This window comes from Kryptolebias marmoratus, linkage group LG11, assembly GCF_001649575.2.
Source record: "Kryptolebias marmoratus isolate JLee-2015 linkage group LG11, ASM164957v2, whole genome shotgun sequence".
Taxonomy (NCBI): domain Eukaryota; kingdom Metazoa; phylum Chordata; class Actinopteri; order Cyprinodontiformes; family Rivulidae; genus Kryptolebias; species Kryptolebias marmoratus.
Window position 1 is genome coordinate 12,577,726 of NC_051440.1, and position 25,073 is coordinate 12,602,798.

At 39.6% G+C, this 25,073-nt stretch overlaps 3 protein-coding genes across 7 annotated transcripts in view; all 3 read right to left on the bottom strand.

Annotated features, from left to right (window-relative positions):
- The window catches only part of sergef (secretion regulating guanine nucleotide exchange factor), a 9,873-nt gene extending 2,354 nt beyond the window's left edge, over positions 1-7,519 (bottom strand). The window contains exons 1-10 of the mRNA XM_017405900.3: positions 7,437-7,519; positions 7,027-7,165; positions 6,308-6,460; positions 5,456-5,550; positions 5,276-5,336; positions 5,080-5,193; positions 4,912-4,974; positions 4,434-4,592; positions 3,731-3,903; positions 2,458-2,494 (exon numbers count right to left, since the gene is read on the bottom strand). Of these exons, the coding sequence (XP_017261389.1) occupies positions 2,458-2,494; positions 3,731-3,903; positions 4,434-4,592; positions 4,912-4,974; positions 5,080-5,193; positions 5,276-5,336; positions 5,456-5,550; positions 6,308-6,460; positions 7,027-7,165; positions 7,437-7,478 (1,036 nt within the window). The 5' untranslated portion in view covers positions 7,479-7,519. The remainder of the gene's footprint in view (positions 1-2,457; positions 2,495-3,730; positions 3,904-4,433; positions 4,593-4,911; positions 4,975-5,079; positions 5,194-5,275; positions 5,337-5,455; positions 5,551-6,307; positions 6,461-7,026; positions 7,166-7,436) is intronic.
- A 561-nt stretch (positions 7,520-8,080) lies between these two features.
- Positions 8,081-13,722, bottom strand: tph1a (tryptophan hydroxylase 1 (tryptophan 5-monooxygenase) a). Its single transcript, XM_017405571.3, has 11 exons — positions 13,553-13,722; positions 11,982-12,116; positions 11,637-11,820; positions 11,445-11,545; positions 11,286-11,353; positions 11,000-11,196; positions 10,784-10,919; positions 10,151-10,277; positions 9,959-10,054; positions 9,619-9,752; positions 8,081-8,980 (listed from the first exon to the last, which is right to left on the bottom strand). Exons 1-11 carry the CDS (start codon positions 13,640-13,642, stop codon positions 8,806-8,808), a joined length of 1,443 nt encoding a protein of 480 aa, XP_017261060.1. The 5' UTR covers positions 13,643-13,722; the 3' UTR covers positions 8,081-8,805.
- A 7,292-nt stretch (positions 13,723-21,014) lies between these two features.
- The window catches only part of saal1 (serum amyloid A-like 1), a 7,653-nt gene continuing 3,594 nt past the window's right edge, over positions 21,015-25,073 (bottom strand). For 2 of the 5 annotated variants that reach the window (XM_037978250.1, XM_037978248.1), the window contains exons 6-13: positions 24,651-24,737; positions 24,433-24,566; positions 24,167-24,326; positions 23,515-23,597; positions 23,233-23,418; positions 22,874-23,031; positions 22,666-22,758; positions 21,015-21,342 (exon numbers count right to left, since the gene is read on the bottom strand). In XM_037978250.1, coding sequence (XP_037834178.1) covers positions 21,265-21,342; positions 22,666-22,758; positions 22,874-23,031; positions 23,233-23,418; positions 23,515-23,597; positions 24,167-24,326; positions 24,433-24,566; positions 24,651-24,737 — 979 coding nt within the window. In that variant the 3' untranslated portion in view covers positions 21,015-21,264. The remainder of the gene's footprint in view (positions 21,343-22,665; positions 22,759-22,873; positions 23,032-23,232; positions 23,419-23,514; positions 23,598-24,166; positions 24,327-24,432; positions 24,567-24,650; positions 24,738-25,073) is intronic. The other 3 variants (XM_017405655.3, XM_017405654.3, XM_037978249.1) reach the window with 3 other exon arrangements.

Genomic DNA, 25,073 nt, shown 5'->3' on the forward strand with positions numbered 1-25,073 from the left:
CCCCCCCCCCCCCCCCCACCTGACCTACTTCAGCACCAGAAATAGCAGCACTCGGGTCTCTGCTTCCAATCCTGTTTTGCTATTTCATTGCTCCTGCCACCACAGCTGAGACAAAAGAAGAAGAAAAAAAAAGGAAAACAGAGGGGAGCGTGGCAGAGGAGCGAAGTGATGGAAGGAAGTTCACGCGAGCCCTTCCTCTACTGGCCCTGCATCTACTGAATGAACTTTACAAAGCACAAAACAGCGCTCACCGCCAACTTTTATTAACATGGACAGTCGCCGCTATCTATTGAGCAACAGCATGACCATCATTCTTATTACACAGCTGATCAGAAGATTGAAAGCGGGTGGCGTGTATGCATGTAGCTACACCAGCCACGTCCAAGTTTCCTCTCTAATGGAACTCTGCGCTTGCATTTTTAGCGTTCATCTGTGGTATTTTTATTCATGCTGATGTGAAAATCTGGGTCAGTGTTCAAAATTTAATGGGAGAGACTTTACTACCGAAATGTTTCGTCCTGCTGGATGAAACTTCGGAAAAGCGGGAAAGATTCATGAAAGCACAATAAGTCTCTACAGGGTTGTGATGAGATGTGCGTTTCGGATCACTAATCACTGTTTGTGGCTGTAGTGCACATGTGGTTTGGAACTGCTCTCAAACCATTTGACTGAAAAAAAAAAACTATGCCTGTAAATGTGGTTCATTTTGCTCCTTCGAAGGCTTGTTCGGGTAATCGCCTCTGTCGAGGATATCCATCTGGAATGTTGTAATTACTTCTTGATGAAGAGCCACAGAGCAAAGAGCTGACCTCAAAAACTCTCTGCAGCCTTACTCGGATTCCGTTTTTACACTGCAGTATAATTATAATGTATTAGATAGTGCCCTTCCTGACTCTTTAGTTCTCTAAGAAGGATGAGCTGAAATAGGTTCGTCTCACCTATGTGTCTTCTGTGTTCCTTTACGCAGCCGTGTCGGGCCGAAAGAGGCGTCTCGTGTTTCAACCACTTGCACTTACAGAAACCAACAAAGCTCTTTGCAGACGAAAGCTACAAAAACCTGACTGGCTTCATCAGTTCGTTACAACGACGACGTTCAACCACCGTTCCACACGACTTCATTCAGTTCCAGTCAATCGCAAGGAGAGCTGCACACATATTTGCAATCTGCGCAAAAACGAACGGCGTGTTAGACAGGTATAATCCCGAGTTCCCTGAAAATGACGAGTACTGTCAAAAAGATTCATATTAGCGTGTCAAACGTGCTGTGGTTGTTTCTAAAACATATCAGAGGAGAGATGGAGCGGAGAGTTTAACTTTTCTAAACATTCAGGCTGTTGATTAGCCCCTTTTCTGTTAGTTATGGCTCACCGGTTTTCTTTCTTTCACTTTTTGCTGTCATTAACAGATGCCATTTCATATGTTTAACAGTTTTCCACTTTCTTCGACTGGGAAGTTTTTGTTGTGTCTTTACTTATGAATCACTATGCATACAGTGAATGGTAATAAAAATGAACTGACACGAGAGCTTTGAGTTCGATAACATTAATGTCTGAAGGAACGCAACTAAATCAGTGTGCTGTTAAAAGTCGGGGCTTGTTTTCCTTTCGAGAGAAAGAGAGAGACTTTGATAGAAACAAACACGGTGCTGCTGCTCCAGCTCCAAAGACAACTACGCAGAACATTTTACAACTGCATTTAGCCAAGATCAGAAAAACAACAATATACACTTCCTTCAAGGAACGCTGAGCCTTTTTATTAAAACCGGAAGACTTCATGAACTGGATGGAAAGAGCTCACAGACAGGACATGACCCAGGGGCCACCAGTTAAACTACATTATTAACTCTTAATTAAAAAAACAAAAACATCTTTTACTTAAACCATCTTAATCGTCATCACTGCACACGAGAAACTTCAACAGGAATCAAAACTCTGTACAGTTACTTTCTTTTCTCTAGAAAATAAATCAGCCAAATGAGAGATTGGCAGATTTTTCTCTTTTTTTATTATTAGACCCAGAAGTGGTGAAGAAATGCTTTGGTGCTGCAGCTAAATGTGGCAGAGAAAACATTAAAGTAAGACAGTTTGAACAGCGTTTTCTTTCATTTAATCACAGGAGGTCATTTGCAAAATTAGCCCATTGCCTCTTCCTACATGCTAATGTTTGCACTGTGCTGAAAGTGATGCACAAATGTCGAAGGTCTGAAGCAGAATAAATTATTGTTGCAAAACGGGGGAAAGAAAGCATCAGGGTGATCGTTCAGGTATAATGATGTGTTCAGCTGCAGTCAGATGGAAAGCAGCGAATGTCTGAAAAGGCATTCATTTCACAATTTCCTTCTAATTTGCCATAATAAATCCTCTCCATTTATCGTTTGGTGCAGTTCTGAGTCATGTGTTGAGGTACAACAACAACAACAACAAAAGAAGAAGAAGGAAAAACAGAGAATAGACTCACCTACAATGGCAAGGTTGTGTTCAGATCCACAAGAAATCTGTAAAAAAAAAGAGAGAGAAAAGAGAAAAAGGATGAAAATAGACTCAAACTGCTTTCTGAAAACACACAATTAACACGGATATATTCAGGATTTGTTTTGGGGGATTACAAACATGAAGGAGAAAATACGTGAAAAAAAAAAAAAAACTTTAAAAATGAAATAAAATCATCTTTGCTTCAACAACCTGAGCTAAATTTCATCCAAACACACATTTGCTGTTAACATTAGATAATTCCTTTTGTAAATTTAACAGCTGTATCTAATTATAGTTCCTCATTACATGATAACAAGCAGAAACTCTTACAGGTAAAAAAAATAAACACATTGTTGGGTTTACAGAGGAGCTGATGCAACTGTTTACAGGTAGCAACATTAAAGACCAAAACCGTTTTAAATTTTATTGGCTTTTTGTTCCTCTTTTCTCCATTTACCAAATGAACTAATAAATAGTAATGTCTCGCTGATAGAAACCATGCTTTCCGTCTCAGTTTGAATGACTCAGATAAGAAAAATAAATGCGTGTCAATTCATAACCCTCGAAAATTGAAAGATGCTCCTCCTGATATGATCACCTGCCTCGTAAACTGTGACAGTTCCATTTAATACATTGTGGTTAACGCAGTATTTGAAAGACTGAAATGGGCTCAGAGATTTGTAGCCCGTTCAGTTAATTCATCTTGCATTTTTGCCTTACAACCAAAGACACACAGTCACGAGGTGATTACACTTTGACACAGCTCAGAGCATCGGCAGTCATCTGTAACTCAGTGGAAGAACGATCCAGCACTCTCCGCCCCCTCGCTCGTCCCTGACATCCACTTTATAGTCAACGATTTTCCTCCACACAGCTGCCATTAGGACCACAGGTTAACTGCTGCAATAATAATTACCATTACGGGAAAGGAGATCTCTGCCTTCACTTTAAAGTGGTTCTCTTTCTTCTGCGTAAATAATAATATGAGTGCTCTGTATGCAGGATATGCTGAAGCAAAACATCATGCAGCTTTTGTTTTGTTTTTTTCAGAAAGCATCATGTTTCTCTCCATACTAAGTAACCTTCAGCCACTGTTTTTATTCCGTGGTCATTTGACGCCCCCTGCTGGACTGAAGAAGACATTGAACTCAAACTCAAAGCTAATGGAACATTTAATTTAAGTAAGCACATAATAGATATGAATAGCAAAAAGGTAATTCCATCTGCAGATTTATAAACCCTGACATACTGTATCTCACCTGTGCTGCTCCATTGAGGACTCTAACCTCTTCAGGGAGACAAACATCCTTGGTTTGGTTGCCACCTTCTGCTGCAGAACCGCCTGAGTGCTGCTTCGTTTTCTGACTGACCGAGACTCGTCGCCCCAGCTGTCCATAATCTCCTCTGCCCCATGTGAATACTCTGCCACTTTCTAAAACAGATTCAGAGCGAGCAGCTGTTCAAGAAACACCGTTTAAATTAAATGCCAAGCACTCCTTGAACGAATGCACATCTGGCCACCAACTTTCATGCCAGAGTTTCAATCTAAGATCATTTCGTGATGAGAAATGCTATCATTAAGGGCATTTTGGTTCAAAGCTTATAAATGATGTCTTATATGAAATTACAAGATCTTGTGAAATGTTTTGCCACTCAGAGTATGTGTTGAGGACAAGTCTCAGCTACTATCACACTAAATGTTAGCTCAGTATCAGTACAAAAAAAACCAGTTATAGCCATTTTTGTTTGGGCTAAGGTCAATTAGCTGTGACAGCCATACTGAATTGGGTTGACTCAAACAGTTCATTAGTTGCAGATGTTCAATTAGTGGCTACTTTCTGAAGGTTTCACTAAAATCCATCCAGTGGTTCATGAGATGTTTTGCTAAAACAGACGAACGCACACGCAGACAGGAGCAAAACCAAAAGACAAAAGGACGATAACACACAACGGTGCTTGTACCTGTTTGAGCGACAATGTGTGTCCAGCCACTCCAAACCTTCAGAACTTTCTCTGAATTAAACAGAAATGGCTTCAGGAGAGTGGGAGAGGGCAGAAAGGGCTCCGGTGTCGTCAGCTGGCCATGCTTGTTGCTTCCCCACAGGAATAAATCACCTTCTTCTGCATAAACAAAAACAACCTTCCTGTTTATCCGACAGAAGCAGGAAGGCCAAACAGCAACCAAGAGGTTTTTATCAACTATTTTCAGAACAAACAGTAGGCCAGCATTAAGTGGAAAACTACTCACAATGAAAATTGTAAAAAATGTGTTTAATATCAGATTTTGGATTACAGTCTCTCTGGTACTTTTCTTCTTTTTCCTACAAACCTTGTATGGTTTGTCCAACAAAAGCATGCCGGTTTTTTTTTCTATAGGTAAGTTGTCAGCCTGGTTTCTGTTAGGCAGCACCTGGAATTGTTTGGGATTTATTTGTCTTACCTGTAAGGCACACACAGTGAGCTGAACCTGCTGTTACCAGGTGCGGCTTTCTCTTGTTGAGACCTGCGGCGTGGACAGAAAGATCAGTCACGTCTTTCAATCGCGAGCGTAAAAGTAAACGAACCATTCATTATGTTGCCGTTATTAGTTCTGCTCAGCATACGTTACCTGGAACCAAACAAGGAACCGTAGAGCACAGGTGTGATGGAACAGGGTGTGGACCGAGTGCTCGTTTGGCATGACTGAAAAGACCAGTTCCCCACTGATACACAGAGCCCGAGTCTGCAAGTTAAACAGAAAGAAATGAGTTATGGCTTTTTACTCCTAAATGAAAATATGAAGACAGTTAATGATGCCACCTTACCACTGACTGCGAGTGAGTGTCGAAGTCCTGCTGCAACACTCACTATTGGTTCTTTCAGACCCTGAAAACAAACAAACAAACTGTAGTTTGAGTTTGGCGCCGATAAGAGTTACAACATGTGTTGAACTACGAACACCCTGACTTCATACAAGATAAACTGCACTGACATCACAAGCTCACCTCAACAGCCAGAAGATCAGCAGTTTGTTTGGTTGTCTTTCCAACACCCAACTGTCCAAATGCATTAGAGCCACACGCCAGTAGCTGACAATAATCTGTCGTTGTTACGGAAAACAAAAATGTGTGTAAATAAGACTTCAACTGTTGGTAGCATTTCTGCTTCATGTTCTGCTTAAGTTCCTACAATAAAACCAGAAGACTTAATCTGTTGTTCATTACCTCTTCCTGGGAGGTTATGTTTGTTTGTCTGTTAGCAAGATTACCTAAAAACTAATGAACAGAGTTGTGGAAATGTTGGGGTTGCCACAAAAAAACAATTGATCAAATTTTAGTGGTTTATGTAACACCAGTGGACTATTTTTTAATGATGCTATGGCCTTTTCTAGTTTTTTTTTATGGTTTTAAATCAGCCTTAACCTCTTGGAAGATATTGAAACAGATTTCCATGTTAAGACACAAAAGGTATAATATTATTCTCTAAAAATTAAACAGACTGTCATCTCCATACAGCAGCTGATGACAGAAATAATTTCCTGAGACCTCATTTCTGAAGCAGCCCTACAGTGAGTGTTTTTCTAAAGTCTGTCCTAATCATAAAACCTCATATTTACACTCCAAACAAAGTGTAGATGGAACATAGGTCCACTGTTGGTTATGTAGGCGAACAGCATTTTAAAGGAGCTAATTACAAAAGCAACATGTGACATCCAGCTCATGACTCCCCTCCTACAGCGTAAGCTGTGCTTATTTCTTTTTTTACATTAGCTGCAGCATATGAGTATAGCGTTAAAGTACGTGTTTTGTTTTGTTTTTATAAATGAGGCCTGGTTTTACATAACGCTGAGTGCTCACCAGTAAGAAAAAGAGTAAAGTCCCAGCCACAGGCTACATTTGTGACTCTCTGATTCAAGACGGGGCAGAGCTGAAGGGTTGAGATGTCAGTGTTGTGGCCGAGTCCCAGCTGGCCTCTGTTGTTCTGTCCGCAGACAAACGCCTCTCCAGTCTCTGTCCAACACAAAAACACACCACAAACCTTAGGAAACAGTTGAACACAGTGTTTAATGGACTAAAATAAAAGAGGAAGATCATGTAAAAAAAAAAAGCGACAACTCTCAAAGATCAGTTTCACTTTTATCATGCAAACATTTGACTCAAAGATTAATAGCAGAAAAAGTGCTTTAACCTGCACTTATCTAACACCTGTTATGAAAGCAGGTCCTCTTTTTCTGCCATTATCTGCTCAATTATATTTGAATTACATATAAAACTACGATTACTACAAAATAGTAAACCCTATGATGATGATTTTCTTTTTTTATTCATAAACAAAGAAAAACAGCCTGTGATGGTCATAGGCTGATGTGAAAAACAAATGAATCCCTTTTGGCATAGATAGGACATTTGGCACAAACAAATAACAACAAACAAACTCCTAAGATAAAATAATTTCCTAACTGAGTTAGTGGGAGGCACAATATAGATTCGGATTAGTTTTCTTTTTATTGCTGAGAAGAAAACAAAAGAATAAACCAACTCAGACAGCCAGAGGTGTGAAATCAGCCTAAAGTTACCGGTGATGACCACGGAGTGTCCCCCTCCGCCGCTCACCGCCCGCACTGCCCTGCCCTGCGGTGCTGAGCTGTCAGACAGCCGGGGGACACACTGGTCCTCCGCATGTCCCTGACCCAGCTGTCCGTAGCTGTTGGCTCCCTGACAGAAACGACAACATATTGGTCCTATCACAAAGGAAAGCCACGACGTCCGCTGCTAAAAGCGTTAGTGAAATGTAAACTGTTTGGGATTTGCTGTGCTTTGCGATGGAGCTAGTTTTGGCTAACTTTAGCAAAAATGCTACAATAAACTTCGTATTAACGTGTTTTTGTTTTATTTTTTACAGAAAGTGCGAAGTTGAGATAATATATGTGCACGGCTTGATACGCAAAACTTACACAATTTATTAAAAATAAGACAACAAACTTACCCAAGTGTGTAAACAAAACTCAAGCCGTGAGGGTGTTTCCATGGAAACCCAAGCGAAGGAAACCGATTCGATTTGCGACAGTGTCGTAAAGGACGCTACTGTTGAGTTTACATTAAGTACTTCACTGCATTTAGACAGGTTTCATGTATTTAAATATAACTTTTAAACTGTGTGTAAGATTAGTTAGAGTTATGTTAGAGATAATGTAAAACCTGAAAATAAGATAAATTGTTACCGTTTTCAAATAATTTGAAAATCTAATGATTTCATCTCTGATGACCAGCAAGGAAATGTTTAAATATTCAAATAATTTTCTTGTTCTAGGTTTGCTTATAGTTAGCTTGTTTTAAACAGTTTGTTTAATTTGGTTTATCTTAACTAAATATAAATGTGCATGTTGTGTAAAATGCCATTCAGAATTTATTAATCTTGAACTTTTAGGACTCATTTCGTGAATCTATTAGTTTGAATTATTATTTTCTTGTCAGTGATGTGTCAAAGGTTGTTGCTGGCAGAAAAAAGTACAGCAGACAAAGGTAAAGCAGATCACTGAAAAAGGGATTGTTTCGCTCTGATTTCTGTTTCGAAAGATTGTTTTTAAAACTTGCAGTCTTTGGTCAAATAAGAAGCAAAACATTTAAAGATACAGTTGAGTTTTTTTATTATTATTTTCAGTGTGACAGACAAGCCTAGTTACATCTTCTACATATTTTTTAACAGTAGAAAAATAATGTTTTAATATACTGATCACTACAGATATATTCACTTGAAGAAGAGTTCAAAACATCTCTGTAAAATAAACTGGGTATGATGGTCAAATCTGCCATAATCAATTATGAAAGCATTCTTATAACACTGGTGAGTTAAAGTTTCATCTTTCATAATTTCCTTCAACAGCACACAAAGTAGACCAGGATACAAATACCAACAAAAAAATACAAACACAAAACATTTTATCACTGAATGGTAGAAGGGGGAGGGAAAACAAATCACACAATCGTACAGAAAGCAGAGTTATCAATTGGAAGAATCCATCTAAGTGTTTGTAACAGCTGGGGGTGTTATTAAAGTGTACTGAAGTACCATGAAAGCACGTTGATACAGAATCCAGTACAATCCAAACACAATGGAAGCAAAAAAAGTGCCTCAGATTAAGCAGCTCTTTGGGTTTGTGGAACTTACTGACATTAAAAACTAAACACATCACCTGTAAATGCTGTAAGCCATACAGTGAGGAGGACACAACATTTTGCCACAAAGTGTTGTACATTCATCGTACTGCTGACAAAGACGGTGCACAAGCTACTGCGAAGCTGGGGGTGACATGGCAAGCACAGGAGGCTGCAACTTGAGCTGAAGTGTGGGCCGATCAGACGCCCAGATGCTTGTTGAGCCGGCTGAGAGCGTCGCCCACGATGTCGAGCTCATGCCGAAGCTCCTCCACCACGTTGTTGATGCTGGGAGTGTCTTTCAGCACGTCCACGCTCTGGGTGTAGGGGTTGTAGCGAACTGTGAAGGGACGCTTGATGGTCTTGGCAAACTCCCTACAAAAAGAACACATAATGAGCTTTTTTTTTAAATTATGTGCAAAATGTTATTCTGGTTAACATAAAACCATTTTATCATGTTAATCCTGATTCGCACAATGCTGATTCAGCATTCACACTTTTATTTTTCTGCATAATTTGTGTTATTTTAGCCGTTTGTATATCAAAACCTTCAGCTGATCAGGAGATAGGTGCTTTGACTTTCAGTTTTTGTAATTTTTATACTTTTCAAACTATTTACCTTTATTTACAATTGTTCTTCCTCATAGAAATTCACTGAGATCTCTTCAGTTCCTTCAAACACATTGTTCTCTTTGAAATCAGCTTCAGCATGCTGGCTCTATTTTTGTCCTCTTATAGGTTTTAGTGACAGTTCTGCTGCTTTTAGCTTCTACCTAGCCTTTTGCTAATTGTAGCTACTCTTTTACTACTTTAACTTTTAGCTAGCCTTTTACTGTATCGCTTTTAGCTAAGCTTTTGCTACATTTAGCTTTTAGCTAGTGTCTTGCAACTTTTAACCTGTTTTAGCTTCTTCAGAAAATTTCAGCGATGTTGTTCACTCAGCATTCACACTGCAGTTTCTCACCGGTTTTATTAGGATACAATTTCTGAGAATAAAACAAAAAAAAGTGCACCTCATTTTGACTTTGGCTTCCTCAAAGCTGTCGGACACAAAGTAGACATCCTGAAATGTTGTGATCATGCACTCCTGCTTGGAAGTGACTTTTGGGTCAAAAGGCATTATCCTTGCATTACCAGAGAGAGCATGCTGTAGAAAAAAAGAAACACCATAGAAATGTAAAAATGTTGCATATTCTTTAATCATTTTCAGTGAAAATGCTCTAATTGTAACCAGTCTTACAAAATCAGTAAAAACTGTGTGCTCTATGAAATGTTTACTTTACAGCTTTTGGGACAATGTAATTGCAAAATGTCAGAAATAGGCTTGTGTACTAAGTTGCCTGCTGGTCTTACCCTAAGCTCACTGATAGATGACAGCAGGCCGGCTCCGTACGCCCGCAGCTGCCCTTCCTGTTTGCACAGCCCAAACTCCACCGTGAAGAAATAGCACTGCAACACAGAAGAAAATAAACCACAAGCGGCTATGATATTTTAAATGTTAGGTCTCTCAGTGAGGTTTGAATCGTCTGAACTTGTGACACTCACTGTGGCCAGTTTCTGGACTGAGTCGTCCGAGGCTCCGAGGGAAGCGAGACCGATCTCCTGGGAAAACTGAGCGAAGCTGGGCTCTGCCAGCAGAGGGACGTGACCCAGCAGTTCATGGCATGTGTCCCTTTGAGTGAAATGGAAAAGATTTTTTTTAGCTCAGGAGGCTTTGCATTAAAATTAACAGCATATAATCAAACATAGCAGCAAGACTGTGGAAGGTGCTGCAGCGAGGGACGTGTGCATGTCCAAATACATAAAGAATGACTGAAAAATGAATAGAAACAAATTTCATTAGTGCTGCATGTGTTTAAATTCCAACAACTTTTTTAAATGATTGAACATTGTAAAGCTGCACTGTTATTGTCTGTGTGCAAAACTTTACATCCATTTAAAACCTACAAAAAGATGGGCAGATCAGCATTAGGTCATGATTGCAATTTTATAGATATTGTCCACAAAATATACCATATTCCAATAAGACAACATGTGCTGTACATTTAATTGCACTGATTTGGTATTATGGTATTAGTCATTTAAGTGTTTAGGGTCAAACAAATTTACACATGCTTACAGCAAGCCCTCTGCTGAAACACATTTCTCCAGCTGTACACAGCAGTGAATATTACTCACGGCTCTGGGGTGTATAAGGGGTTGGAGCTGTGCCGGACATACTGGGTACAGTGGAAAACACGGAAGGCCAAACCAGCGAGGAAGTCCCGAGGAGACAGGTAACCTGCCACAGGTCTGATGGTGAAGCCACTTCGTTCTGAAAAGATGTTTCAGTCACATATATTAGGATATTTAACACCAAAGAGAACGATTCTATTCTGGGAATCAACCCTCTACCTTTGAGGAAGCGCGACACATCTTCGAGCTGAGGGATGTTGTCCTCCCTGCATTCACAGTATTTAGACAGCAGTGGCAGGTTCTTCAAGTATTCCCGACAGGCGTGAGTGGGGTACAACTTGTTGAGCTCCCTGTACACAACACCCCAAGTCTTCACTTCCTCCTCAGTGAACTCGATGCGAGGGATGGGGTCCCCACTGGGAAAAGGACAGAAAAGATTTAAGCACCAAGGCAAAAATAAGCTCCAGAAGTTCGAAAACTGATGTTTAAAAATGCAGAAACATACTGTTTGTAGGCCATGGCAAGATCTGCAAAATACTTTCGCCTTTTCCGGTAAACATTGTCCTTGAAACCCTGATGAAGATAAACAAACATGTACAGGAATGCCTTTTATTTTGGGTTTTTCAAAAAAATTTTTCAAGCAGTTATCAATCTGATATCCTACCGGATGGTCAGCGTCCAGATCAGAGCCGTACATCAGGACACGGTTAGCACATTTGTCCAAGTCTGAAATTTTCTTTGGAAACCAAGGTAGATCATAGATTTCTGAAAAACAACATTTAAAAGAAGACAAAAGAGTTAAACATTCTGTTTAAAACACAACATATAAAGATATTTTTATCCATCGCTGTCTCACCTTCCTCAAGTAGGCAGGAGTTATCTGGAGGGTCCATTTCCACCACGTTCACATGCTTCCGAAGCAGCTGGATGATCTCCTTCAGTTGTTCGTGGTCGCTGTCGCAGTCCACAAAGATTTCAAACTCGGAGTTGCGTCTTTTAGATTTTCTGGACTCAATGTGGACAAGGTTGATATGGTTTTCCTGCAGGAAGCAGATTGAATAAACCTACTTTAGGCTTGCCACTTTTGATTTTGTTAGATTGCTGAATAAGATGTGTGCTAATAGACACAAAATCAGACACGTGACACAAAAAATGACCACAGAAGGAAGACATTTTAAACAGATCGATAAATTGATCTTACTTGGAAGAGTTTAAGCGCCTTCACGAGTCCACCCACTTCATTCTTGAGGGAAAAGATGACAGTTGCTCTTCCTTTCTCTGATGTGTTCTTCTTTTCTGTGTTTTCTTCAATCTTTGTGAAACTTGATTTGTTTATCTGAGTTCAAATAAAGAAACAAACAAACAGAAAAGCAAAGATTGTCACACATGAATCTGTGTTCCACGTTCACATCGTGCTTTTGTTAGGACTGAAAAGCCCGAGCGCGTAATGACGTGAATGCACAACTTCTAATCACTTAAGAGCATAGAGATCCGGGGATCCTTTTAGACATCTTGTCTGCATGTGCGCGCACCGAGCAGTGGCGCAGTGGAAGTAAGAGTCAAACCTGGCGGCATTTGTAGCCACATGTAGTTTTGTATTCTAAGAAGGGAAGGGATAAGGGGGATTAGAAATGCGATGCGCTGTGCAGCTGGAGGAGATTGAAGGAAGCTGGCGTCAGTTTCAGCATCTCGGACAGCGCGCTCACGTTGACGCGCGGCTGCACACGCCAGGGGAAAATTCATCTAATCCCGCGACAGGTTCGCACAAGTGAGCCTGCAGCAACAGCACAGACAAAAAAAAAAACAACAAAAAAACTAATCTGTCCGCGCTGACTGCAGCGGGCTTTCATGTTGTGTAAAGTTGGGAAGCCGTGCGTAAAACACAATACGTCCTGGGTTTGAATCTTTAAACTGCGCCGTGGAAAAAGGGACTACAGCTAGATAAAAAAATTACTTAAAGCGAGTTAAACGAGTTAAACCCCGTTCCTACCATGTTTCGCCCTTCCAACACCGCGCACACGGCGCGGCAGAGCAGTTTCCCGTGAACCCTGGTCCCTGAAAGCATCAGTGCGCGGTCAGACTGGATCAGGACGCTCCCTGGGGGGGTCAGACTCTTCGCGTCTCGGTTTAATGAAGATGAACTTGTCTCTGTCTCAAGGAATCGCCTTACAGCAATCTCATTTGGAGAGCGAGGAAGCCTATTATTAGCTCCCCCAGACATTAATCACCGAAGCCAACATGTAAACGGAAATGGAAAGGCTTTAAAACTTAAAAAATAAAGTTGAATCCTTTTTATTTTTTCATTTTTTGTTAAGTATGATTGGATTATTTTTGTTCATGTGGTTTTAAACAAACGTGTAAGAGTTGTGCATTTCCTCAAGGGTAATATGATTAATTGGAATTCTAAAATTGAACAGCACGTGCACATCTAATTTAACAATGAATTAAATAAAATACGTCCTTTTATCCCCCTGGGTGAAGCTGTCAGCGTCTGATCGGGTTATCTCATCTGATGCTCACGTGCGAGATTTAAAAAAAGAGAGAAAAATAAAACGACACATATCCCATAAAATTAAATTATTTAACCCTCTTAAACCTTTGACGTAAACTACAATGTAAGAAAACGGCTTAAATTAATCTGCAGTGACGACAAAGTGAAAGCTTAACCGGAACTGATCACCCCACCACAGTCCAAAAAGTCCCACACATCTCCTTACAGTTAACGTAATTATAATTACTCATATGTTTTTACCTTTTGGAAACTTGCCTCACCTCATTGTTCAGGAGTTTTTCCTCAAAGCCTATGTTCATGGAGTCAAAGGATCTTCCTCGGCGTGGTCCCTCAACTTTGTTGGAGTACATGTTAAAGGGCTTCACTTTTCCTAGAAGCTTTTTTTTTCTTTAAACCTACCTCCTACTCAGCTGGAATCAACAAACCTAATGTCTTGTCTGCCTACCCCGAGAAGCTGCGGGCTTTGCTATTTAACCACCCAGAGAAATAGGTGGGGGCAATAATCTGCTCCACAGCAGCAAATGGAAAAGGAGCAGCGCCTCCCACGTCATTAGGGGTAAAAAAAAGGGGTGTCTTTCTTTCTTGCCTGAAACAGCTTCAATGACATCAATCGTTTAGATTTGACCAATGGAACAAAATGCACATTTAAAATGTATTTGAGAAACAATGCTTTTTTTTAATCTGAAAGCATTTATCAAAGCAGATCTGACAGATTACTGTTGGCTCATAGTTATACAAGCAGATATTTGCTGCTGTTTGTTGACTTCTTTAGAGTGAAAAAAGGTCAAGTTTAAGAGGATCCAAGTGTTTTAAAAATCCATTCCTATGCCCCCTAAGCTTCTTTGACCTCCCTGTGTATACAACAACAGGCCTAATCTGCGTGTTTTCTTCTCTTTGCCAATCTGCACCTTTTAATAAGATCAGGACAATTAGCAGAAAAGGCTTTCAGCGGCTTCAGTAGATGAGGGAGGCCTCATTCATTTAGGCAGATAACAACTCCTGTTCTCTAAGCTTTGGTCACCTTCCCAACAGGACAGGAGAGGCGTCTGAGTCTGTCAGCTGCGGTCACAGCTCTCATCCAGGGGAACATGTGGCTGATTTACACACCGTTTGTCTCAGGTGGGCCTGCTATGAGTCACCCGTGACATGAAGCCACGCTTTACACAACCCAGGAGGCAGCGAAGCGAGCTTCCCCACCTCCCCGTCTGGAACTGAACCCAGATCTGCTGTCAGGTGTTTGACACTAGCAATGAGAACTGGAGTGTAGAAAGAGATTAATTTAAAGGGGCAGCTCATTATGAGAGCACCAGCTCTGTTCAGTTTAGTCCCTGAACACACAGATAAAGACTTTCCACTGAGAGAAGGACCAGGGTTCTCTTCCAGAGTCCTGTCAGTAATTACATGATTGAATGTGATGTTTCCTTACAAGTTTCAGAAGAACACACACACACAATCAAGTGGGGCTTATGAGTATCCCCGCATCTGCTCATAACACATACACACAAACATGCACCACCTGCTCAGATGGGAGCTCACGAGTATCCCAACACCTGACCCCCCCCTCACACACACACACACGGGTTTGATCAAAGTCACAGGTCACCTCTTTGTGAAAACTTTGTCTGTGCTATAACTCTGCAACCGTGTCACTTAAGAAGGTCAAACTCCACAGTTGGACACCTCATGGGTAAGGGGGCATTCCTATTGATTTTGGGGTCAAAAGTCAAGGCCACAGGGGAACCCTTGGTCAAAATCAAAATCATTGTGTGAAATGTCAAACTGCACAGCTGGACACCTCATGGGTCTAAGATGATCTCTATTGATTTAAAGGTCACAGGTCACACCTTTGTTTAAACCTTGTCAAACACAAGATACAGATGCTCAAGCAAATAATGAATTTATAGTTTTAATATGGTAGAAAAGTTAGGAAAATAAGTTCCAGTCAAGAGAATTAGTTCTAGCAGCTTTAAAAGCAATGGTGAAATGACTTCATAAAAAAAAAAAATATATATATATATATATTTTAAACAGAACTTTTCAGCCTCATTTGAAGAGTTCATGTTGTTTTATTTTTCCCATTTTGCCAAAATTTTCCACAAGTTCCTTATCTCATTTTAAGTGATTTAGTGTGATTCTTATGTTTTTCTAACGGGTGGACTATGGGGAGCTTAGTGCCAGTGGAGTACGACATATATGATATGTTGTTGCTTTATAATAAAACAACACTGCTTTAGTTTAATTTAAAAATATAGAGTAATTATCCCATTTATAATACAGCTGTTGATTAGCACCAGTATAAATTTCAGACATTTACAAAGTTGCATAATTTAGCACACCTTCCAAGCATTCAGCACTTTATGAACACAAAGAACTAATACATGTAACTTTTGTGAGTTACTTTATCAACAAAACAGGAAACATGGAAAATCAAAGGTCAATGAACGCTGTTGGTGAGATTTTGTTCAGGATTCAGAAACAAGCTGTGGCTTTCGTGAATCCTCGTCACCGTGGAGGATGAAGAGCGCTCGAGCTCCTAACTTCATTTTCACAGATGTCACTTCTGTGACGCAGACACTCCGCCTGTGGCTTTGATCCTCTCATCTTCTGACAGCTTCTGGATCCCATCTCTCTCATTTAAAGCCTGACGCTTCTTGGATGTCACGCTGCATTTTGCACAAAAAAAACAAAAAACAAAAAAAAACATCTTTTCTTTTTCCAACCTCAAAAGTTTTTGAACTATTTATACAACAAACATAATTTTACCTCACAATACCTCTCAGCTCCAGCACTCAGAGGATAGTTGTAGAAGCTTTAAACTAAAAAGTGCAGCAGGAATAAGAAGGTCTAATGTGGTTTACTCTGTTAGCTTCAAGGATGAAAAGACATGTTGCAACATTTCAGGCATTAGTGAGCAGTTTTCAAGAGAAAATTTAAGCCCAGTCTAAACCAAAGTAGCCCATCTGAACACCAACAGGAACTTTTTTCCACATTACATTGTTTGTGCATTCACTGATCACATAAAAGAGTCAAAATTTTAAGGCGAACATTCACAACGTGCCTTTTTTGTGTTTAAATAAATGCACAAGGGTATTAACGTTCATGCTCATGTTTTCTCAAAATATCAATAATTGTTTATTAAAAGCATGAAATAGAATTGTTTCTTTATTCTTTTTTATACCTGAGAACAATGAGGACACAGTATCGTAGTTATATTACAAATCAGTTTAAGCCAGTTTACTTTTGAGTGTCTTATCCACAAATGATTGACTTTATTATATAATATGTAAAATGTTGTTTTGTTATTTTGCTTTCCAAGTCAAAGAGAACTACACCTGCTAGAAAGTGAAATTTGGTAGTTGTTGAAGCCAAACATTAGCGATATCTTACCTCTGACTAAACCAGCCACAGGGAGGGCTCATGCTCGGCTGGCAACCACTTTTTAAATGCTCCAGTGAAAGTTTTAAGGATGCAACAAACCCAAATGACTTTCACACCTGGGGTTTTGTAACACACACGTCTGCGCTTCACTGTGGCCAGTCTGTCCCAGTTCTGTTCACTCCAATCAGAGGGATTTACTCTCAGCGTCTGAGCATCAAGCTGCGACTAATCTCAGCCATGGTCCTGGATGCTCGGGCACTGGTAGTCATAAGATGCCACGACGGTGGTGGTGGTGGTAGCTTCAGTGGGACAGGCATGACCTGTTAGTGCCACCTCTGACAGGACAGAAAAATGAACAACATAAGCACTTCAACACATTCAGTACACAAACAGCACAAAAGATGTACCTAAAAGGGACTGAGCTGAAAGATTTCTTTACAAACAAAAACTAGTCACAAATTTCATGAATGAGGCATGTAAATATGTGTTAGAGATGGCAGATACGAAGTTGTATACACAGTTGTCCCTCTCCTAAGTGTTACACACAACCTTTAAATGCTTTTGTGGCCCCAATTTTTTTTGAAACAACTCAATGGTATCAAAAATGAAAATAAGATGACTGTAAGATGTTTCTATTCATTTAGAAATAAGGATTTATATATTAGGACATAGATGGGAATCATTTGGTCCTTACCACAGCTTAGAATCAGGTAATTAAACCCCAAAGTGAGCTGACACACACAACACATGTTAATATTTATTTAGATTAAAAAAAAAACAATGTATGGGAAATAGTCTTTATTAGAAATTCATATGTCTGAGTTTTTGCATTCTTAAAAATGTACGAGTTCATTTAAAAACTTAGCATTTTTATTATATTGCCTTCATACAACTTTCATTTAATTTAGCCTATATGGTTTAAATAATTTGTGAATCCTTGCATTTTGCTTTCATGAACTTCTTCCACAGGGTTTAAGGTGTTCTCAGAACAAAAACAGAACGTCTGCGTTCTGCTTCAGCTGGACATCTGGTTTCCCTCTCCTCCGCTGGTCAAAACACGACTGTTTGAATTTCCAGAATTTCAAGGCCTTCTGACAGCACCTCATCCACAGTTTTCCAGTCTTTTCAGCTGATCCCGAGCTTTGTTTTGACATCTAACCAATCAGAGCAGTGAATGGTCTGCTTACGCACACTTCCTGCGGCGGAAACGCATCTCCTTAATTAGATCCAAGTCTTTCATCGCAGAGCAAACAGCAGCATAATGCTGCATGGTGACAGGTTGGAGCTGCTCCCAGGAACACCTGTCCCATTCAAAATAAACAGGATTTAAAAGTTTTATAGAGGTTTCAACTATTTAACAAACAGTAATGAATGTTTCTTCTAAAAAGGTTTGATTTTTTTATTTAATCAAGCCGAAATCAAACCATATAAATCTTATGAGCTGAACATGAATCTGTTCACATCTATAAAAAAAGAAACTATAGTTTCTCGCTCCATTTTTCTTGGTCACAAAAATATATAGAGTATAGACCAAAAGTAATAAATTATAGATGCAATTAAATCCAGTTATTTGGTGTTTCATTGTGAGTTTGTTTCATGTTTCATTTAATTTGTTGACACAAACTATACAGCGAGGGAACTCAGGAAATGAGCTGAACAGAGCTTTGATTGCACCACCTACAGCATCGTGTGTGTTCATGAACACACCTTGACCAGGTGCTGACGAATGAGACAAGAATCCAGAGAGGCTACGTGAGGCTGCACATGTGATCTTCATCACTCCTCATCCCTCCTGCTCTTCTACAAACAGGCCTGATGATGATTATACAGGCCTGACTATATTCTACTTTTTAGAAGTTTGTTAATGTTGCTTCAGTATTGAGATTGTCTTTTTCCTCAAACTACTTCAGCGTATTTTCAGATGTTTGAATTATTCAGGTTTTAAAATGTTAAACTCATTCAGGGTATGTGTGCTATGACTTTTGGTATTTGTAACTTTTATACATCTTAAAATATTTAACTTTATTAAACTTCTTAGGTTTCATTGAAATGAATCCAGACTTTAAATTTAAGCAATTAAAATGTTGTTTTGTTAAATTTAGGTTTTAGCTGCTGTTTTCTTAATTTTAGCTTTTAACAACAATTTTGCTACATTAAGTCATTAGCTACAGTTTTGCTAATTTTAACTTATAAATACTGTTTTGCTAATTTTAGCTTTTAGCTACTGTTTTCCTAGTTTTAGCTTTTAACAATTATTTTGCTACATTTCGCTTTTAGCTATGGTTTTTGCTGATTTTAGTTTTAAGCTGTGGTTTTGTTTAATACAGCTTTTAACTACGATTTTGCCTACTTTAGCTTTTAGATATGGTTTTGCTCATGTATTATTTAGCTACTGTTTTGTTCATTTTAGCTCTTTCTCTGCTTAATTGAACTTTTGACAGACAATTTATTTTCATCAGATTTCAGCAGTCATTAAATTGAACGTTTGTCCACATCTCTCATCTAATGCTGATACATTGTTACAGAAACACTGAATATTTAGAAACCAGGGGCTTTTAAAAAGTTCCAAATCTAATCAATTATTAACCTGAATAATACCTTTATATTCTGCCAGGTTATGGGGAAGTTAATGGTGTGTAACTTTTCATGGAAAGCAACACAAAAATTGACCTTTTGTTACCAAAAAGTAAAGAACGCTGAATCCTGTTCGCCGAGAAGGAAAGAAACTAAACAGCTGCCATTTCACATCAGCATCAGCACTAAACACACAACAGGCAGCTGTGCTGTGTTCATGAAGTCAGACCGAATCAGGTTTTTCTGGAGACCGACAGTTTGATGATGAAGTCTGATGGGGCAGCTGGAAACATCTGGGCTCCAACCTGATTTCTGTGACGTGACTCCAGCTGCCAGCGAGGCCTGCAGGCAGACCAGCGGCAGAGCTTGGACCTGAAAGGCCGAGCAGAATTCTTCAGCGTGCAAAACGCACAAAGCCACGGGCATCACAGGCCTCGTCGAGGCGCGACTCGTTTCTTTTTTTTTTTCTACCCACAATCCCCCCACCTCCCCCATCTGATGCTGTCCGTCTGTCACGTAGAACCGCACCGCCTTGGGATTTCCATTAGAAAGAGTGTTCTGCATATCAATCCAGGCTTTAATTAAAAAGCTGCTATATTCACAGGGCCTTCATAAGCTGGCTGGAAGTGCGCAGGTTTTTCCTCCTCTGCTCCATGAGTGGGTGAAACACTGCATTTGGAAACCAAATGAGTTTATTGTCTCCGAGCTCAGGCCTTTCATCTCGTTTTGTTTTTGTCCTCGCAGAGTGACTGTCACCCTTTAGTAAACACTTGATGTTGTCATCAGCATTAGTGCCATTACTCATCTGCTTAAAAAGGCGACTCAACGCTATTTTGTCTCATGTGGAAATCGTTACTCATAAAATACACCTGGAAAGCGTTCAGTGTTGGAAGAAACAAACATGTAAACAGATGTTAATGTGCAGTTTTGTGTGTCTTGTGTCTGGTACAAGAAAACTTTGGTGACGTAGAAGTATAAAAGGAAGAAAAAGAAATGTTTGCCAAAAAATCATTCATTATCAAAGGAAGTTTGTAGTTACAATTGCTGAGGAGCAATTTATTACACTTAAAGCGAGAGTTTGGATCTTTTGCAGAGGGGTTCTGTGGAAAGGATACAAACAAACAATATCTTATCTGTTGTAGATAATTGTTTGAACAACCTCTGTCTGGAGAAATAGTTTAGTCTGACCAGCCTCGTCCAGGGGACTGCAACCTGTGGTATATATATATATATATATATATATATATATATATATATATATATATATATATATATATATATATATATATATATATATATTTGTAACAAGTAGGGACTATGAAAGGGACAGTCCAGTCAACTTTAAACAGATGTTCTGTCTAATAGTTATCAATAGTTAGTTTATTATCAGTCATAGACCACAGGGTACGGAGAAAGAGGAAAAAGTTGTATCCAGGCTAGACTAACGGCTAGCCGAACAAAAGCAAGTTTTTTTGTTTTTATAATTTTTCAACCTCATAAAACCCTTTTTCAAAAATTGACATAATGGTGTAAAAGAATGCTACATTAGAAGATATTAAAGCTCAACACTTTCCCATGACACCGGATGGATGGATGGATAGATGGATAGATGGATAGATAGATTATTGGCTGATGGTGCTGAGGCTGCGAATGAAGTGCAGAAATCTTTGTGTCCAGTTTTAAGTTGAATGAGAATATCGCTTCTCAAAAAAACTGTTTGTTGTAGATTTGGTGGTTCCATCCTAAAATTAATAACTTCTTAAAGGCCTGTAAGCACGTACTGTATGTTATTTAATAAAAAAATACTGTCAATCACTTGGTACAAAAACAGTTCTGTCCAAAAATAGAGGCAGTAAACACACAACACTTTACCTCGACAAAGTTATTAATAGTGAGCATTATTAAACCGCAGTGGAAATGCAAATATTCAGACACAAAGCAGGATTCTCTGGAGAGGAAATACTGGCAGCTATAAAAAGCAGCGGTGGGAGACTGAATAAGAGCTGAACTCTGATCAGCCTCAAACTGGAAGCCGTGTCCTCATCACATCTGCCAAATGGGGATCAACCTCTGACAATGCCTCTTGTAGGTGCTGAAACTGGAAAAAAGGAGAAAGGAGACGGGTGGAACGGTTATGTTTGGTTTCCACAGAGGCAGCAGTTCCATTACATCAAGCTCTAAAATAAATCTGCTTTTAGAGGAAAGCGAGTCATGTTTTACTTATACAACAGTGAGGAATTTTTGTACGAGACGATCTAAAGCTACTCAGACGTACCGCTTTCCTTTAAACTCAAGCCCGTCTTGAAACTTTACCGTAACAGTTGGCGTCGGCAAACTGTCAAAACTCATAACACTTACAAACAACGTTCAACACGGCAGAAGTATGTGTTAATGGGGTTGCCTCGCAGCTGACGCCTTCATCTGGTTATATAATATTTTCCAACAACTCCCACCCACTAATGTTTAACACAGTGCTTTTTTTTTCTTTTTTTTTAGCTTGATATGAACGTTTAGAGCAAAACAAGATATTAGAAAGCTGCGATTTTAGAAAGAAGCTGTGTGGAGGTGTGGCTTATTATCTAACGACCAGCAGTGACCTCAGAGAAGTTTCCCCTGGGTTACGTAATAGATTATAATAACAACTACGTCGTAACGGTGGTGCAAAATAAATCCTCAAGAAAATAACACTGTTCAAGAAGCTTACAGAGGCCGTAATATTTCAGCTGATTCCTTCCACTTCAATGTTTTTACAGCTGCAGCTTCACACTGTGGTATGAAGTGTGGTACGACATGACTGGACTTTGAAGACTTGGGCAAAATACCTCAATGGATCTATAGTTTAACGTATAATTAACTTGAATTTAAAAAAGCTGACATGATAAGAAGTGCTTCTTGTACCTAAAAGAGTTTCATTAACTGTGGTTCTATCATTTCCTGCAACCAAACGTTTGTCAAATAATTATTTTAAAACTAGTAATATGTTTGACAAGTTTTAAAACCTTTTAATTTTAAAGTCAAAACAAAATAGCACACCTGAGTTTGATTCGGTCGTGAGAATCTACGAGGACTTCAAATAATCAGTCTTGAACACAAGACTCGACTTTTTTTAGAAACCCAGACATAAACCGAGTCGTCGTCTCTGAGACATCCAGTCACACTCATTGCTCTGCAGCCTCAGCTGAAGCTTTTTTTAATTTTCTACACGCAGGAAAACAAAAAGGAAGAAAGGACTCCAAGTCCGTTCTTAACACTGCTGTATATTTTGGCCACATTGATATTTATGATCAACACCCACATGATATGTAAATGACCTGAGTGTGTGTTTGTAATTATGGTTTATTAGATGTAGGTGATTACAGACCATTTGCTCCTCGGTGGAATGTGGTGTTTCTATATAAATCATTCTGGAGAGAGCACTTACTGAAGTCTTAAAGTTGGGAAGTAAACAGGAAGCAGCTGCGAGACAAGTCTTCTCTGTCAGGTACCCGTTCTTTATCAAATCTGCAGCTGTATCCTACAATAAATAATACACAGAACAGTGGGCTTTTACTACCTGGACTTAAAAAATCTCATGAAATGATTCGATCAAACCGTGCACGCTGAAAAGGGCAGCTCTTAATGAATCTTACCTTAGACATCTGACTGCACAGGTCAGCAAGAAACTCAGCTGTGATCTCATCAAGAGCCTGAAGCTGCTCATCTTCAGCATCATCTTTATTTGTGGCTTCATCTTTGCACTCACTGTGGTACTGACACACTTGGAAAACGGTTCCAATAAGCGGCAGACCTGCAGACCACAAACATATATGATATTAACAATACACTACTTTATTTACTCCATTTGTTTCCTTAACGGTTACTGTAAACATCTGACCGTTGCTTGCTGTGTAGATAAAATGATATAAATTAGAGAAGTCTGCCTCTAAAGCACCTTTACAGTAAAATGAATGACAGCAGAACAGTGGAGCGGATGGAAAAAACAACGTACTTGCATCACTTCTGCTGCCCCACTGATCCTGGCATCTATAAAGAGCCTGCAGCACAGAAAACGTCTGAACCAACACGCTCTTCCACTCATGAAAAACAACTGAAAGGTCATTTGTCTGACAGACGTCCTCACACACAACGTCACAGACAAAGTCCCACACAGATTTGCCCGGCCCATCAGGAGCGGCTAAAAGAAACAAATACACAATGTCGTATTCATTAGAGCTCGCCCTCTTCTTCTCTTAAGTTGTAGTAACTCCGTGAAACACCTTGAACTGCTTACCAAAAGCCTGAAGGCCTTCCTTTACAGTGGTGAGGAGCTGGAGGATGTGCAGGTAAACCTCTACACCAGCTGGACTCTCTGACCTATGAAGATTAAATGCATTAAATGCATCATTACTGATAACACAAGCATTAGAATGTTGTTGGATTGTGGTCCTTCAAACCTGATAACAAATGACACATTATCGTTGATATTAAACACACAAATGCAACAAACTCTTTAAAACTGCTTTCACGTGAGATGTGTTGGGCACTGAGCTCCACTCACAAAATAATTCATGTCTGTGTTGAGTGAACTGATTTGTGCTGCACACAAAGTCAGGCGTAATTTGAAGTTAAAGAAGACATTATGGAAACAATCAGATTTTCTGTGCTTTAAAGAACAGAACCTGCCCCCTCTTTGGTGCAGATTGTCTTTAATAAAAATGTTCATCTAAAAGGATTCTCTCTGGCAGCTTGGCAGACACATCCTGCATCCTTATTTGCACCTGAAAAAACTAGAAAACTTTAAGGATAATTGTTCAGTCACTCAGTAACTGCTGTCAAACTTGACCACAATATGTGCACGTGTTCATTTGACCTCTTCAGGAAGCACAGTACCTCAAACGCCCTAAGGGAAAGCACCAGAACAGTTTCTTTCATTCAGTTCCCACCTTAGCTGTTTAGCTGCTTCAAGGAGACAGGAAGTGACATCCAGCTGCCGTTCACCATCCTCCTCCTGACGTGGGTGAAATGTGATCCAGCTCTTCATTAACTCTTCATCAAGGTCAAACAGTTTATCAACCAGCTCCCCCACCTTCTCCAGCAGGTCAGCTGGAAAACATGGGGAAATAATTACATAAATGAATCATTTTACAACCCAGGAAACATTTTGCAAATGTTTAAGTTAAATAACAGAGACTCTGATGTTGGTAAGTACTGATGGAAAGTAAAGTACTGTTGGTTGAACTGCACATGATGAAACAAAGGTTGGAGCACACAGACGTCTGCTGTCGTATTCGCTGAAGCCAAAGGGAACAGACGTCTCTCTGGGACAAACACATGAGCAGTAATCTGAAAACATCATCAAACAAAATCAATATTTCTCTCTCAGACCTCTCTCTTTTAGATGAGTCTACAGAAATTTTGAAAGGCTACCTGCTGGTTTCCAGAAGAGTTGGAGGATCTGCATCTCCGAGAAGAAGCAACAGCACAGCACTGTGGACACACAGGGAGGTGCGCTGACTACAGAGAACAGATTACTGGAAAAGCTTTTGTGAAACATCATCGGAGATAGTTGTATCGACACGACGCTGAAGTTGGCATCAAATTCTAGCGTCGAATAGCTAAAGGGCGATTCCACCTAATTTTTCACTACCATCCGCGTCTTTAATTGATTCTAATTTAAAAACTACAAATCCTAGACACTTCAAACCTGGACTGGATTCTTCTCCTCTTCCAGATACATGATTAAAACCATGATTGGGATTCGTGAAACCTTTCTCTGATTTGTGAAAACTCATTAAAGTTACATTTTCACCTGTTTTTGGCATCTGGATGGCACTACATCTGTTCTAATTA

What these genes read in the sequence shown, in the direction of transcription:
- tph1a (XM_017405571.3), bottom strand. Translation starts at nt 13,642, where the DNA reads ATGTACTCCAACAAAGTTGAGGGACCACGCCGAGGAAGATCCTTTGAC. An exon ending in ATCTGGACGCTGACCATCCG is followed by an intron (nt 11,354 to 11,444) that starts GTAGGATATCAG and finishes TATCTTCATCAG; the next exon opens with GGTTTCAAGGACAATGTTTA. An exon ending in CTTGCCATGGCCTACAAACA is followed by an intron (nt 11,197 to 11,285) that starts GTATGTTTCTGC and finishes TCCTTTTCCCAG; the next exon opens with TGGGGACCCCATCCCTCGCA.